This window comes from Strongylocentrotus purpuratus, unplaced genomic scaffold (assembly GCF_000002235.5).
Source record: "Strongylocentrotus purpuratus isolate Spur 01 unplaced genomic scaffold, Spur_5.0 spur5_contig_866, whole genome shotgun sequence".
NCBI lineage: Eukaryota > Metazoa > Echinodermata > Echinoidea > Camarodonta > Strongylocentrotidae > Strongylocentrotus > Strongylocentrotus purpuratus.
This window is the reverse complement of record NW_022145575.1, coordinates 114818-130282: the sequence shown is the minus strand read 5'-3', so window position 1 is coordinate 130282 and position 15465 is coordinate 114818. Positions and strand designations below refer to the sequence as shown.

The 15465-nt window shown below is 41.5% G+C and overlaps 1 protein-coding gene and 1 long non-coding RNA gene across 2 annotated transcripts in view; both read right to left on the bottom strand.

Annotated features, from left to right (window-relative positions):
• Window positions 1-15465, bottom strand: part of LOC590839 — a 33148-nt gene that overhangs the window by 4122 nt on the left and 13561 nt on the right. Inside the window, exons 7-16 of the long non-coding RNA XR_004062015.1 lie at window positions 8717-8852; window positions 6981-7089; window positions 5979-6097; window positions 5629-5726; window positions 5045-5072; window positions 4321-4494; window positions 3203-3352; window positions 2333-2429; window positions 1680-1785; window positions 733-798 (exon numbers count right to left, since the gene is read on the bottom strand). This is a non-coding gene — a long non-coding RNA (lanosterol synthase). The remainder of the gene's footprint in view (window positions 1-732; window positions 799-1679; window positions 1786-2332; window positions 2430-3202; window positions 3353-4320; window positions 4495-5044; window positions 5073-5628; window positions 5727-5978; window positions 6098-6980; window positions 7090-8716; window positions 8853-15465) is intronic.
• LOC115919797 lies at window positions 11240-15298 on the bottom strand. The gene is made up of 2 exons (XM_030974026.1): window positions 13656-15298; window positions 11240-11703 (listed from the first exon to the last, which is right to left on the bottom strand). The coding sequence occupies exon 1, from the start codon at window positions 15008-15010 to the stop codon at window positions 13682-13684; it is 1329 nt and encodes a 442-aa protein (XP_030829886.1). The 5' UTR covers window positions 15011-15298; the 3' UTR covers window positions 11240-11703; window positions 13656-13681.

The window sequence follows — 15465 nt, the reverse complement described above, 5'->3', positions numbered from 1 at the left end:
AAATTTATGTCAAAAATACTACGATCATATCAAAGCTTGATAAAATATTGCACTCACAGAAATTTTACAAACTTCAAGGGTTTTAAATCTAAAACCATGTAAAAATGAGCAGTTAATGTACAGGTGTATGTGTGCAACATGTATCTCAAGTGACCTGTGTCAATGAATGTCAAAACAACAACCTACAATAATATGTGTATGCCAAATATCTTTATGCCTCCGCAAGCACAACACTTATGGTTCTGAAGCTTTTTATTTGATCTACAGTGCTTCTCTCTACCCAGGTGTTAAATGGGCACCTAGCTGGTAGGATACATACAAACATCAATGTGGTTGAATGGGCACCTAGCTGGTAGGATACATACAAACATCAATGTGGTTGAATTGGCATGTACGGTATGCGCTTGTGAAATGGTACCTGGCAGGAATACTCCTCAGGGAGCTGCACATGTGCACTTATCAATTGTGGTAAAGTGTGGTAAAGGCTGGATTATTAATGATTACTATGCAAAGCCTTTAGAAACGTAGTGATAAGCACCATACAATTTTGACTATTACTATAATCATTAACATTTTAATAAATAAATTTATAAAAAAAATCATACATTAAACAAGTTGTTCTCAAGACAGTTATCACTTAGCCAGTGGTTCTAACGGATGCAAAATGGCACCACACAACGCAGTACCCAAGATGCACCACATAAAGATGTGTATAGAATAGCCAGTATTTACCCTTCCCATGATCCATCTGGTTGCTGTTTTCCTTTGATGTAATCAAGAGCTTGGTCCATGACTGATCTGTGATTACAATCAGAGATAAATACACAATGGTTAATGATACATGATGTTTTGTGTCATTTTAATCTTTGTACTTCCATTTTGTTTTTAGTATATTTAAGAAACATTTTATGTAAATTTCATTATGTTTGGGAATAACCTTGATAGGCCATTGTTCTCCGTTTTCCCCACCACATAATGATTTCAATTGAAGATGTTTCATTTTAACATTTAGTATTGTATATATGCATATAAATTGTACTTCAACTTAATCAAGAGCTTGGTCTGTGATTATAATTAGAGATAAATAAACATGGTCAATGTCTCAATGATACATTCAATCAACCCATCAAGTAAATGCAACGCCCTGATTAATGAACACCTGGCAGAAGAAAATAGGTAAAGATCTCTAGAATTTCATGGCAAGAGGAATGATATCAATTTCACATGGCTCTCCTCATCAGATCTTTGATTATTATGAGCGAGAAACATAGCAAAAATTAGACATTTAAATTGATTTAAAGGCACACTGTCCTACTTGTAGCTACTTGCTCCCCAAATCGGTGCCTGTTGGTGCCTGTTGGTCCCCCATGATCCTCTTTTTCTTATGTTAAATGAGAGCTGAGTTAATGAGATAGCCACCTGTCACAATGACCTCGATGGCTCACTGGGTGGTCTAATCCCTTCTTGCTGAAGTAGTAAAGCCTCCCTTTAAATTGTTATAAATACGAGGGGGAGGCTCATCCTATGTTATTCCTCAGGATACTTCTCTTTTTCTAAATTTAAACGAGGTGAATTCTTGCTACCTTATTAGCTGATAGCTTGGAAATGATACCAACAGAGGTCCTGAGAACAGTTCAACAATAACAATCAAGAAATAGCAACTACAATACGCTTCATACCTTATCTCGTCAGTCCTGTACTCAGGATATTGAGTATGGAAATGGTGAAGGGCAAGCAGGACGGCTACTGTACACTCCACATATGTGTAGTCTATCATGATATCACCTATACAGTGCGTCCCAGAAAAAACGAAACCGAAAATTGTCAATGTTTTATCATAACTTAATCACAATTATAATTAATAAATGACACATATTTGTGAATCTTAGATCCTCCTCTTTCATTTGAAGCAATTCATATGATGCATATTTCACGCATGGGTGATTAAAAACAATTTGAAGAGAGGAAACCAAAAAGTCATTTGGCGGGCGGTATCTGAATTTCAAAGAGAAAATTACATTTCTAGAAAATCCATTTTTTGCCCTTTCATATGACATCTCAATCAGGAAAAATGAGCCAGGAATAACAAAGTTTTGTCTGTTTAAATGCTTACATTTCCATAATTTGACAAAACAAATTTGTTTTCACTGGCTGCCTGCCGTAGCAACAAATAGAGTTGACAAAAGACTTAACTCCGTTTTGTTGACGATCAGCCATGCACAAAGAAGACAAAAGACTTGATGAATGGCTGATCGTCAACAAATTTCTCTCTTGTATTAAGTCTAAGTCTAGAATATGTGGTTCATAAGACACAGTAAATACAGATTCTTACCGAAAACTTCTGATGGATTTAGATTCTCAAGGATATATCCTCCTCTCGTGGTCTCATATGTAGCAAACCCACCATCCGGGTTACGCATATCAATCAACTAAAACAGAGGATAGTGACATATCATCAGGGTTATGCATATCAATCAACTAAAACAGAGGATAGTGACATATCATCAGGGTTATGCATATCAATCAACTAAAACAAAAGATAGTGACATATCATCAGGGTTATGCATATCAATCAACTAAAACAGAAGATAGTGACATATCATCAGGGTTATGCATATCAATCAACTAAAACAGAAGATAGTGACATATCATCAGGGTTATGCATATCAATCAACTAAAACAGAAGATAGTGACATATCACCAGGGTTATGCATATCAATCAACTAAAACAAAAGATAGTTACATATCATCAGAGGTACAATATTTTGAAGAAAAAGTCCACATCTATTAGGAGGATACCAAAGCATTTGTATGCATTTATTTTCTTCTCTGTTTTGTTCTGTGGCTTCATGATTGCTATTGCATTTTGCTGCTACCATAGATCGCATATCTATGACGTCAACCATGGTATAGTGCACTATACCATGGATGACGTCGCTGTATAGCACATTTTTCTTATCGGAACATCATAGCAATGTATAGTTTGGTCACATGTTGCCATATATGTTGACCAATCACTAAACAGGATTTCATTAATCAAAAAATAACAATAAATAGCCAAGTTATCTTTGAGTTTTGGGGCACTGGAAGTAAAACTAGGTATTTTCTTCAGTTTAATTAAAGAATGGCAAGATTTAGGCTATGAATACATTTTTCCTGTAAACTACACCAAATATTATTTCAAAATGAAGAATATACTCACCACATCAATGGCTTGGCAATGTCTCTCTTTGCCTATATGATCAGAGATAAAAGGGCACTTCTCCTCCAGCAGCATGGCGGACTTAAGACCTTCTGCAGTACAGTCTGAAACAATCCATCCACAGTCTTTGGTTGAAAAGGGATAACCACCCTAAGAATTGGAAAATAAAGTATTTAATATAATAATAATAATAATATTGGATTATTATATAGCGCACGTATCGACCTAGCAAGGTCCTCAAGGCACTCCAACATTACCCGGCTATGCTATATCAAATAGATATTAATCAAACAATCTAACTGCATACTAAATTAAACTGAAAAGAACTTGTTTATTATGATATGGATGCATGCTTACAATAATGGTTATAAGCTACTGAAATAATAGCATTTGATTGGCTGAGAGCAAATTAAATTTCTTATTGATAACAAGTTTTTTTAATCAGGCACCGTGTTACAAATCAAGATAGTTCCATGGCTGTCATTGCCTGACATATTTCCTTCGGCCTACTCAAGGATATTTGTGAAATATATCGCCTTTTCTATTTGTATTGTTGCTTATTATTGTTGTGAAAGTTGGACTTTAAAGGCATGATTAAATATCAAGAGAATCAATGCCCTTGAAATGTGGATATGGGGGAGACTTCTTAGCTCAGGGTCAGCTGAAAAGACAGGAGAACCAATGAATAGGTCAGGAACAGAGTTATGGGAACAGGGGAGTGTTTCACAAAGACTAAGATCGACTCCAAGTCGGACTTAACTATGGCAGGCCGCTCATGCCACTAGTTCCTCTAACCATTCCTGGAATTGGTTTCTCAAGGGACGTACAAATAATGGTCACAAATCTACAGAATTTAGCTTTTTTGATAGTTCATTATTGAAGGAAAAAATATTATCTAAAGATCATAATTGAGAGACCAATGGTGAGAGCAACCAGTGGCATGAATGGCCTGCCATAGTAAAGTCCAACTTAAAGTCGATCTTAGTCTTTGTGAAACACCCCCCCCCCCCCCCCCCAGACGAATGAGGAATGGCAGCACAAGTCAAGAAAAGGAAGATCGCAAAGTATAGACACGGGAATAGCAGAGAAAATAGTGTGTATCACATCTACCAACATACCTTGCTCATCTGGCGGTAGTACTTTTGATAGTTCGGAGGGTTCTCTGGTATCTGCGTGTTCTTTAAGAAGTCATGAGCCTTGCTTAAAGTATCCTTGAACTCTCCCTCGCCGCCAGCCTCTAAGAAAGCTTGTATGACAAAGGCTGTATCCCAAAGCTGAGAGCCATTGGTTCCCTGTCAATAGATAAACATATAAAGGTTAATTGGTTGGTTCGGTTGTCTTACCAGACTGCTAAGACAGCGTGTGTATGCTATTTTAAAGATGACACTTCATTATCTAGATAAAATTCGCCTTCTCTCCATACCCTCTAACTAAGGACTATAAAGTATATTTACTACACAGCCTACCACTTTGACTGCGATGAATTCGCTGATCTTCAAAAAGCGGAGGGACAAAAACAGAGAGAGAGCTTGCAGCTTAAAGCAACCAGGGGACTGACGGCTTGAAGCCATCCCTGAGGGACTTAGTAATGAGTATTAACGCATTACCAAAGGGCATTAATGCATCAAATGGGTTTTGAACCCGAGACCTCCTGGTTAAGAGACCGCTGCTCTACCACTGAGCCATCACGAGTCTGAACTGTAATTTTGGGTTTGTAGCACTACACCTTATTTCATAGCTAGGCTATCATTTTAAACACAAAATCCCATGAAAAGCAAAGTTAACCTACAGAGAATAAACTTAAAAATAAAATCACAAGAGATAATATAAAGCAACACCTACCTGCATTTTCATGCCATCTAGACCAATCCTATTAAAAAGGAAAGAAAAACAAAGAAACGATCAGAAATAACATCGTTAATAATACATAGGAGTTTGAGATTTTCCACAAAGTATGTTTAGTTCTTGATCAACTTCAGACAATATCATTTGTGTATGTGTGTTAAAAGACTTTCAAAGTTCTTGAAATTTGAATCACACTTCAAAACTTACAATTTTCTGCAACCCAATCTCTATCGTCCCATCGATTGCCTCCCTTCTTACTCACTCTTTCCCTGAACCTGTTTTTTTCTTCTTCTTTCACTCCCTTCCTTCCAAAAGCCTTGCTCAGATATGAGGTAGTCAACCATGGTGTGTGTGTGACAATTTTTCCTGACATTTTAACCTCTGACATTTTAAGCTCTGACATCTTCACCTCTGATGTTTTAACTCTGACATGTTTACTCTTGACATTTTTACACTGGATATTTTTACACTTGAAATTTTTACACTTGACATTTTTACCTGACATTTCTAAACCAAACCATCTTAACAAGCCTTTAGTCTGTTTGAAAGAGATTTTGATATATTCATGATAAATTTCTCACCACAAGTAGTCTGGGAGTCTATCCTTGTGCATCTTGAAAGCTTCTGAGTCAGCTCCATCAATATGCCATCTTGCCAACATCTGAATCACTTTAGAGATCTAATAAGTAATAACCAAATGATAATAAACCATCTTTCCAACATCTACATCGCTTGAAATCTTACAACTAAATAATAATAGTGCCCAGTTTAGTAAAATGATTTCATATCCTACAGGCTGTACTGTACATAGACCTAACCAAATATCAAGTAAAATGGTACTTCTATGAAAATTTATGTTTATATAACCATGCTCGGTATATTCCAGTCTCTTAATAACATTTCTACTTGATACAAACGAGGATAAACTTACTGGACCAACACTGATTCCGTTAGTGAATTCATCATCAGCTTTGATGTGTTCATAGCAGTGATCCAATGCCTTCTTTCTCAACCAGGTAGAATGAAACTTCTCATACAAATCCAAGATCGCTGTTTAACACAACAAAGATACAAGATGTAAAAAGGTGTCATTTTTAATCTACACTTGCTACTTTATAACCAGGAAAGAAATGAAGACCTGGTAGGATGACGAAAGCCTTTGTCACTTTAGTAATTGCCATATTCCCTCACGGTGACCATATGGTAGGAATACTCCCAAGGGAGTGGAGATGGTGCACATTGTGCATGAATGAATCTGATGACCAGGGTAATATTTGTAAAGCAATTTAGAGAAAGTATTTTGTATTAACACTATGTACATTCAGATTATTATTATAAGTCTTCAATTTTTTTTCAGGACTATTGCCTGATGTGGGGTCAGTCCTAAAGGGGCACAAGTTTGTGTAAAAGGCATGATTGTTTTTTGATGAAGTAAGTCATATGTATGACAGTATTTTCAATCCAATATAATTCTACATCTCCTATTATTTAGTTACTATTCAGCATTATTCAAATATTCTCCGGCATTCGAGAAGTGCACATATCTACTTTAAACAATTTGGAAACAGCTAACTGAGTAGTTTTTGTTTTTTGTTTTAACATTTTTTTACTAATGCATAGTGTTAGCGGAGGCATACACATACAAACAATTGTGATAAATTATGTTTAATTCTGGTATCCCTATATATATGTACAAACTACACATGTTTGTTAATTATGTATTTAGTCAGTCAGCTAGTAATATTGCCCTAGAACACAAAAAGCAGCATTACATTTTCAATAGGTCTTCTGATAGGCAGTAATAACTTCTCTTTAAGAAGAAATTTCACTCTCAACATATTTTCCTTTTCAAAATCTAAAGAAAATTATTTAAAATTGCAATACATTAACATACACGTTGGTTTGTTGCGCATGATAAACAATATTGACTTACCCATTGCAATGTTGTACAACCAACTATGTGGTGTGTAAAGATCAAACTTAGAGATGTTATCTCGCTGGGATGGCCAATGAATGCTCGAATAGTCGGCCTTGAAAATTTCCTACCATAATAATAATAATAAGTTCGTTAATAATTCACCGGCTTACAAACAATTGCATGTACACATAAAAGAAAGCACTTATAGAATACCTTCTAAAATAGAGTAAAATAATAAACTGCTAGTTATTTGATATTTGACTTTTTCATCCAGTTTATACAATTATATTATAGTTATGTTTGTAATTAGCTTTACAATAACATTTGAAATAAGTTTGTTTATTTTATGTACCCAAACTATGTTTTTTAGGTTCAAAGGTACCAGGCTTGATTAGCATTGATGCTCCTTTCTGGTTCCCTTTTATACTTCTATATTATTGTATAAAACGGTTTATACCTATTGTTATGTGTTTATTATTGGATGATACGTTTCCAGTTTAAGTTCAAGTTCAATTTCAATTTAAAGTTAATCTAGGAAGAAAATTTACAACAGAGATGAACTAAAACATGATAACAAACTTACAATATCATGCCATTTAGAGAATATTTACAACTTACATGGAAATACCGTTACAGTGAGATACCTCTTTTCTCGTAACCCTTGAGTGGTCTTTATATACAGGTTTCACTGTACATGCATGTGATATTAAAGTAATCTAGGAGAGATGGGGAGGGAGGGAGGAGAGAGGGGAGGGGAGGGAGGGAGGAGAGAGGGGAGGGGAGGGAGGGAGGGAGGAGAGAGGGGAGGGGAGGGAGGGAGGAGAGAGGGGAGGGAGGAGAGAGGGGGAGGTGGAGGGAGGAGAGAGGGGGAGGTGGAGGGAGGAGAGAGGGGAGGGGAGGGAGGGAGGAGAGAGGGGAGGGGAGGGAGGGAGGGAGGAGAGAGGGGAGGGGAGGGAGGGAGGAGAGAGGGGAGGGAGGAGAGAGGGGGAGGTGGAGGGAGGAGAGAGGGGGAGGTGGAGGGAGGAGAGAGGGGAGGGAGGGAGGGAGGAGAGAGGGAGGGGAGGGAGGGAGGGAGGAGAGAGGGGAGGGGAGGGAGGGAGGAGAGAGGGGAGGGAGGAGAGAGGGGGAGGTGGAGGGAGGAGAGAGGGGGAGGTGGAGGGAGGAGAGAGGGGAGGGGAGGGAGGGAGGAGAGAGGGGAGGGGAGGGAGGGAGGGAGGAGAGAGGGGAGGGGAGGGAGGGAGGAGAGAGGGGAGGGAGGAGAGAGGGGGAGGGAGGAGAGAGGGGGAGGTGGAGGGAGGAGAGAGGGGGAGGTGGAGGGAGGAGAGAGGGGAGGGGGAGGGAGGAGAAAGGGGAGGGGGAGGGAGGAGAGAGGGGAGGGGGAGGGAGGAGAAAGGGGAGGGGGAGGGAGGGAGGAGAGAGGGGAGGGGGGAGGGAGGAGAGAGGGGGAGGGGGAGGGAGGAGAGAGGGGAGGGGGAGGGAGGAGAGAGGGGAGGGGGAGGGAGGAGAGAGGGGGAGGGGAGGGAGGGAGGAGAGAGGGGGAGGGGGAGGTGGAGGAAGGAGAGAGGGGAGGTGGAGGGAGGAGAGAGGGGAGGGGGAGGGAGGGGGAGGGAGGAGAGAGGGGGAGGGGAGGGAGGGAGGAGAGAGGGGGAAGTGGAGGAAGGAGAGAGGGGAGGGGGAGGGAGGAGAGAGGGGAGGGGGAGGGAGGAGAGAGGGGAGGGAGGAGAGAGGGGGAGGGGGAGCAGGGTTCATACCTTTCTGAGCTCCCTGGTGAGCTGATTTTCTTCGGCCTGGAACTTGATCCCATAAAAGAATCCCATTGGAAGATAAACCTGTCGACAATGACACCAGATAGTGGATGGGTGAGCAGGAAGCCAAGTGGGAAACAACCTGGAGAGGATCAATGATACGAAATAGATTCATTATCATCGTGAACTTATTCATCACCATTAAAGCTTATCTACCAGGGCTCAAATTAATTTTTTGCCCACAGGGGCTCTTCCAAAAAAAAAAAGAGCCCCCGTGAGCCTTCTCACGGGAGCTCTTTTAGTACTCACAGGGGCTCTTTTTTATACAAATTTTCAATGAATTGGTGCCCATGTTACTCCTCAATTCTCAGCTATTTCATTATTATCATTTATTTAAGTCAGCATTTTCCCTCTTACAAATTTACAAGTAAGGCCTACATAGCTGCTACTGACTTTCATCCTGTGATGACATTCTCTCGATTTCTTCCCGTTTTGCACATTATTTCCTCCTCATTATTCGGAGCAACCCTCACATTTTTCTGTACTTTAAGTCTTTACCCAGGGGCAGATCTAGCTTTTTGCTCAGGGGGGAAATAACCCAATGCAGAGCATCGTCCATGAGCTGCGTAATTAAGTGATGTTTTCCTGGCATCTACTTTAATACATGCAGAGCATCGTCCACGAGCTGCCTAGCGGCGAGGCGATTTTTTTTTTTTTGGGGGGTGCTATTTTGAACCCCCCGTAAGTGATGTTTTCCTGGCATCTACTAATACTGTTTGGGTCTGGACACATATCTATGCACATCACATTTTCACTTGGCAGCCCAAGGGGGGGGGGGGGGGGTGTTAACCCCCTCCCCCCCCCCCCCCCCCCCCCCCCCCCCCCCCCCCCCCCCCCCCCCCCCCCGTATTTTGAGCGCTGTTATCTACACTAGTTGGCCAGAAGGGATTAGACTTCCCTGCATGGTCACTGACAGGTGGTTATATCATCAAATTAGCTCTCAATTAACATAAGAAAAAAGGGACCATGGGGTACCAGCGGTCACGGTTAGGCATGGTTTGCTATATAGAGGGCGCAAGTAGCTATAAGTAGTGCAGTGGAGCTTTAATAGTGAAGTCCTGTATAGCACTTGTGTCTAGCAATATGCCACTCGTAGCCCTCCATTATTATTACCCCAGCTTTAGCACAGCTGCCATTACATCACTTGAGCAAGTACGAATTATCTCACCTAAATTTAGTGTGGCAAATGTACATTAATATCTTGCAAAAGGGATCAATGTTACCAATGTGTTCATCACTATCATCAACATCATTTATGACATCACCATTGCCTTCCTTGTCAATAGCAGTTATTACAATCACTATCCTAAATGAATAGCCTGGTTCAACTTTGTTGCATACTTTTTTTAAAGAGTTTGTTCTTACAAATAATGTATGCAGACTTGATTCCAAGTATTGTAGTTCATTCATTAATAACAGGTTAATAGAATAACTCGTCACTATATGTAGGTCCCAAGGTAATAATCATCCATAAATTTGCATATGTTAGTAAATTGAAAGATTAAACGAGAACTCGTTTGAGATTTAATCTCAATTATATAAGTAATATAAAATGAGGGTTTACGTTAAATGAGACCCCGTTAGTGCGCATGCGCTAATCAGCAATATTCGTAGATAGCCGAGGATGTGCCTACTGAACCAAGCAGAAAGATAACGAGAACTGTAATTAATAACAATACCCAGCACTAGGGAGGGTAAGGGAGGGACGTAAACCCTCATTTTATATTACTTATATAATTGAGATTAAATCTCAAACGAGTTCTCGTTTAATCTTTCAATTATACTACGTAATACCAATTTCGGGATTACGTTAAATGAGATTTCGAAGCTCAGTAGGCCATCCGATCCAGTGCTCAACACAAAAGTATACATTATTGATAGAATAGCAAGCTAAAGCATGCTGCTAAGAAGGTAAACCAGCTGACCTTAAAAAGGCGATGCCAATTCTAGGACATCCTTTAGGACGCCATGATTGCACCTGTGAAATTGACGTTCCTGTTCTCTACTGGTTTCATGTAATAGTTTCGAAACGTCCGTTCAGAAGACCAGCCCGCCTGGGCTAGTATATGCTTGATAGGCAGATTTGAACTGTTTGCTGCTGAAGTTGATGCAGCTCTAGTAGAATGAGCTTTGTAGATGTCTGTGTCGATCCCTGCTGAGGTCAACGTTTCCTTCACCCATCTGGCGATGGTCTGCGTAGTAACGCGTTTGTGCGGTTTCTTGAAGCTGATGAACAGATAGCGTTCCTGTCCCCTGACGCTCTCCGTTCTGCGCAAGTAGTGCCGCAAGTAGTTAAGTACACATAACCTCTTGTCTGGTGGATATGCCTTCATTTTCAAGTTGAAGTTCACATTCCCTGGTTTTGTTTGCTTTAGGAGGTCCTTAAAAATGAACAGAACTTCGCTGCCCTTGATTTTCATGTAGTCGAGATGCAAGCTGTGCAGTGACTGGACCCGCTGGGCCGATATCAGCGCCATAAGTGTGCAAAGTTTCATAGTCAGAGTTTTTAGCGTGAGCGAATTCGCTGGTGCCCACTTCCGTAGATAATTAAACACTATGTTCACATCCCAAATCTCCTTATATCTTGGCGCTGGAGGGCGCAATTGAAAAGCTCCTTTACAAAAACGACTAATAAGAGGATGAGTTCCAACTGTACATGACGAATCCTCAAGTACTAGGAATGCAGACAAGGCGCTGCGTGCAGAATTTATAACACTATAACTAGCTCTTTCACTTTCAAAGAGTTCTGACAAAAAATCAATTACATCATTGGATCTCGCCTGGAGATAGTTCAAGCCTTTTTTATGGCAGTATGTCTTCCATTTCCTTATGTAAACGGCATAGTTCTTTGTCGTTGATGCTCGCCACGATGCTGCTATTACATTGATAGCTCTTGCACTCAAACCTTTACTTTCTAGTGGCTGGCGCAGCACCTGCAACAAAGCAAATCAAGCTGATTATTAAGCGGGTGTGGCTCATTTGTAATAGGCTGTGCTAGTAAGTTTGGCCTTCTAGCTATGAACATTGGCTCCCCAATAATCATACTCTTCAAAAGAGGGAACCATGGTTGGGTAGGCCAGTTTGGAATTACTAGTAGGCCTGTTGCATCATCGCATTTAATCTTTTGTAAGCATTTTGCGATGAGGCAGAAGGGTGGGAAAGCGTAGAAACTTAATGGTTTCCAGTCGATTGTGAAAGCATCAAGTGTTTCAGCTCCAGGGTCAGGCAGCCATGAGATGTATCTGTCAACTTGCTTGTTTAATCTTGATGCAAATAGGTCTATTTCTGGGGAACCAAATTGCTGAGCAATTTCTTTGAATGCATCTGTATTTAGCATCCACTCTGTCTTGTGGTTAAAGTGTCTAGACATGTGGTCTGCCTCTGTGTTTAGTTTCCCTGGTAAATGGGCAGCTGATAGCCATATGTTCCTACTCATGCACCATTCCCAAATGTGTTTGGCTGCCTCATTGCAATCTGCGGACTTGCAGCCCCCCATATTGTTAATGTATGATACTGCGGTTACATTATCAACACGGAGTAGTACATGCACATTTTCCGTATCAGCACAGAAGGATTGAACGCCAAACCCCGCAGCAACTGTTTCAAGGTAGTTAATGCCATAATGCCTAGCTTTGTGCAATTCTTTTTCATTCCATCTACCACCTGTGCATGATTGGAGGTTAGTAGCACCCCAGCCAGCCCCACTGGCGTCCGTGCGCAACTCAAGGTCTGGTTTCGGTCTTCTTATTGGTGCAAATGAAGACGTTACATGCTCGACCCACCATTGAAGCTCACCCTTGGCTTCATTTGAAAGTGTCATTTTTCTATCGAAATGACCTCTGTTTGCTTTTAGTGCTGCAATTTTGTCTCTCTCTAAAGTACGATAGAAGAGAGGGCCATATTGGACTGCTGGGAAAGTTGAAACGATCTTCCCAATAACCCTGGCAACATGCCTTATTGAGGGCTCCTTAGTGTCAATAAGCTCTTGACAGAGGCGTTCGACTTCAAGCGCCTTGCTTTCTGGAAGCCTAATTTGCATAGTATTTGTATTCAGAACAAAGCCAAGGAACGTTATCTCTTTGGTGGGGGTAAGTACCGATTTTTCAGGGTGAATAATGAACCCGAGTTGTGCAAGGATGTCAGTGGTAGCCTTAACAGCTGCTTTGAGCTTTTCCTCATTTTCTGCAATGAGGATTGTGTCATCCAAATATCCTACCACAATGTGACCAGCTTGTCTGAGCTTAGAAAAAACTGGCTTTAGTAATTTTGTGAATAGCCTTGGTGCTGTACTGAGACCATTGGGCAGTGCTTTGAATTGCCAACATTGACCATTGACAATGAATTTGAGGTATTTCCTATCCTCTTGGTGGATCGGTACTGTATAATATGCATCTCTGAGGTCGACAGAGGCTAGAAAATTGTCGGGGGATACAAGATCCAGCACAGTGTGGATATTATCCATCTTAAAATGCTTATACATCATGCATTTATTCAATTCTGAAAGATCGAGGATTAGACGTACACCTCCAGTTCTTTTAGGCGTAGTAAAAATATTAGAAATGAATTCACCCTCTTCGTGTACACAGGGCTCAATAACATTTTTACGATGGAGGCTAGTAATTTCTTCTTGAATGCGCTTAGCATCCTGGACACTCCGTTTATAGCGTTTAGCCTTTAATTCAGGCAAGTCTTTAATTTTTTCTACATCAAACTCGATCTTGTATCCCGTGACAGCCCTAATAACAATAGGGTCTGTTGTTAGCTCTTGCCAATTTTTCCTAAAATACCTCAGTCGACCGCCCACTGGGGGAACACTACTAGTACTAGTACTAGCATTAGTCATATCATTTTCGCTAAAAATGAGATCAAAGTGTGAGTCACTAACCTTGTCGTGACTTGGTCTTGGGAGTTCTACTTCCTCCTCTGCTGGCCCATGGGACCCCTCTGGGCACCTGGCGCTTGCATTTGAGGCTGGTTCGGAGCCTGAGACTGAGTGTACGGAGGCTGTCTGCCCCTCCTGTTCTGTCTGTACCCTAAAAAAGGGCCACCCTGCGATCCTGACATTGGCCTGCTATACCAGCGGGATTGGCTCTGTGAGCCCCAGCGGTGCCCCGGTGCATTGTAGCCACGTCCCCGATAGGGATGCGAAGCAAAGCGGTTTTTGAATTTGTCCCTCATTACACCGGCCGCTGCCAGTTGCTGATCTTTGAGATCCTTCACCTGCTTTCCAAGATCATCACCAAACAAAAGTCTAGTAGCTGGCAGAGTAGGTTTGCACAGATGCGTAAACCTTGCATTCAAGTCAGGTTTTATGAGCTCTTTTCGCAGGCAGTTCAGTTCAAAGTTAGCGTTACAAATCAACGCCAAAGCATCTTGCTGTGTATCAGTTATACCGCCCGTAGAAACGGAGCGGGCAAATGCATTGATGCCATGAGTGAGTGATTTCTGAACTCGCTGTAACTTCAAGTCACGGCTTTTTGTCATCGGAGGTAGATTGTCCCATATCACAGGGTTCACCTTTGGTGCCTCTATAATCTGACAATTGCTTGGAGCTGGGTATTTTGCAGTAACTTCATCAAGAACTTTCCCCTCCAATTGGTGTGTCATGAGATATGAAGTAGATTGGGCTATCTCCTCCTCAATAGGATCTCCGATATCCGACGCCATTGCGAATTTTGCGGCGATCGAGGGAATGACAAAGTTATCAGGTTGAGGCATGTCTGAGTCAAAATTCTCTTCCTCCGAGACGGCGCCCGCTTCGGTTGCATCCGCGGGTAGACCGTAAAAATCCATGAGCCCGGTGGGCGGTATGTCATTCCCGTGGTCGAACGGAGGCCGTTGCACATAGTCTTCCCCGCCGGTAGCCCCGGTGGGGCCGCGAGACGAAGACGGGTGTGAGCTGCCGGTGACAGCCGTAGCATTAGTAGCGGGCAACGCCTCAACCACTCGCGCAAGAAGCGCTTCCATTTTATCAAGTCTGTTATTAAAAGTAGAAAATGGAACCGTTGATTCCACTTCTTGATTTTTCTCGCTCATTGCCTTTGGCTCCGAGTCCGACTTTGTTTTACTTTTAGCTTTCCCCGGCCCACTCTTGCTGACTTTGCCAGCCGTGACTTTGCCACTGGAGTTGGGTAATTTTTTCTTTCCGTCGGAGCCCGTGGCTCCTGCGCTACCAGGCGGGGCCTGGGGTGAAAGCGCGGACGGAGGAAACGCAGCAGTGCTGCTATCCATTTGAGACATTACAATTCTATCGATAAAATATCACTTCAGAAGGGCGTGATTTATAAAAAATAAGCGTCTCAAGTTATCAGTAAATGTCAAGGGTGAAACTAATAACGTTTTTTACCTTTGAATTTCGGGGATTGCGTGGATAATAAATCTGATTTCTTGAGCCAGAAAGGGGTCCTTTCGCTCAAATAACACGCGACTAACGAATTGCTGATTAGCGCATGCGCACTAACGGGGTCTCATTTAACGTAATCCCGAAATTGGTATTACGTAGTATAACTGGTCAATTATCATGGAACTTCCTTTTATCATTACGCTTGGAATTTGGAACATAAACCATGTTAGCTACTTGGAAGTTCAACCAAATAGGTATCTGTATAGTTCAATCACCTTGTTAAGTCTTTACCCAAGTACTCAAATAGTGCAATGGAATTGGAGAACAATATAGATTAGATAGCTGAGTCATC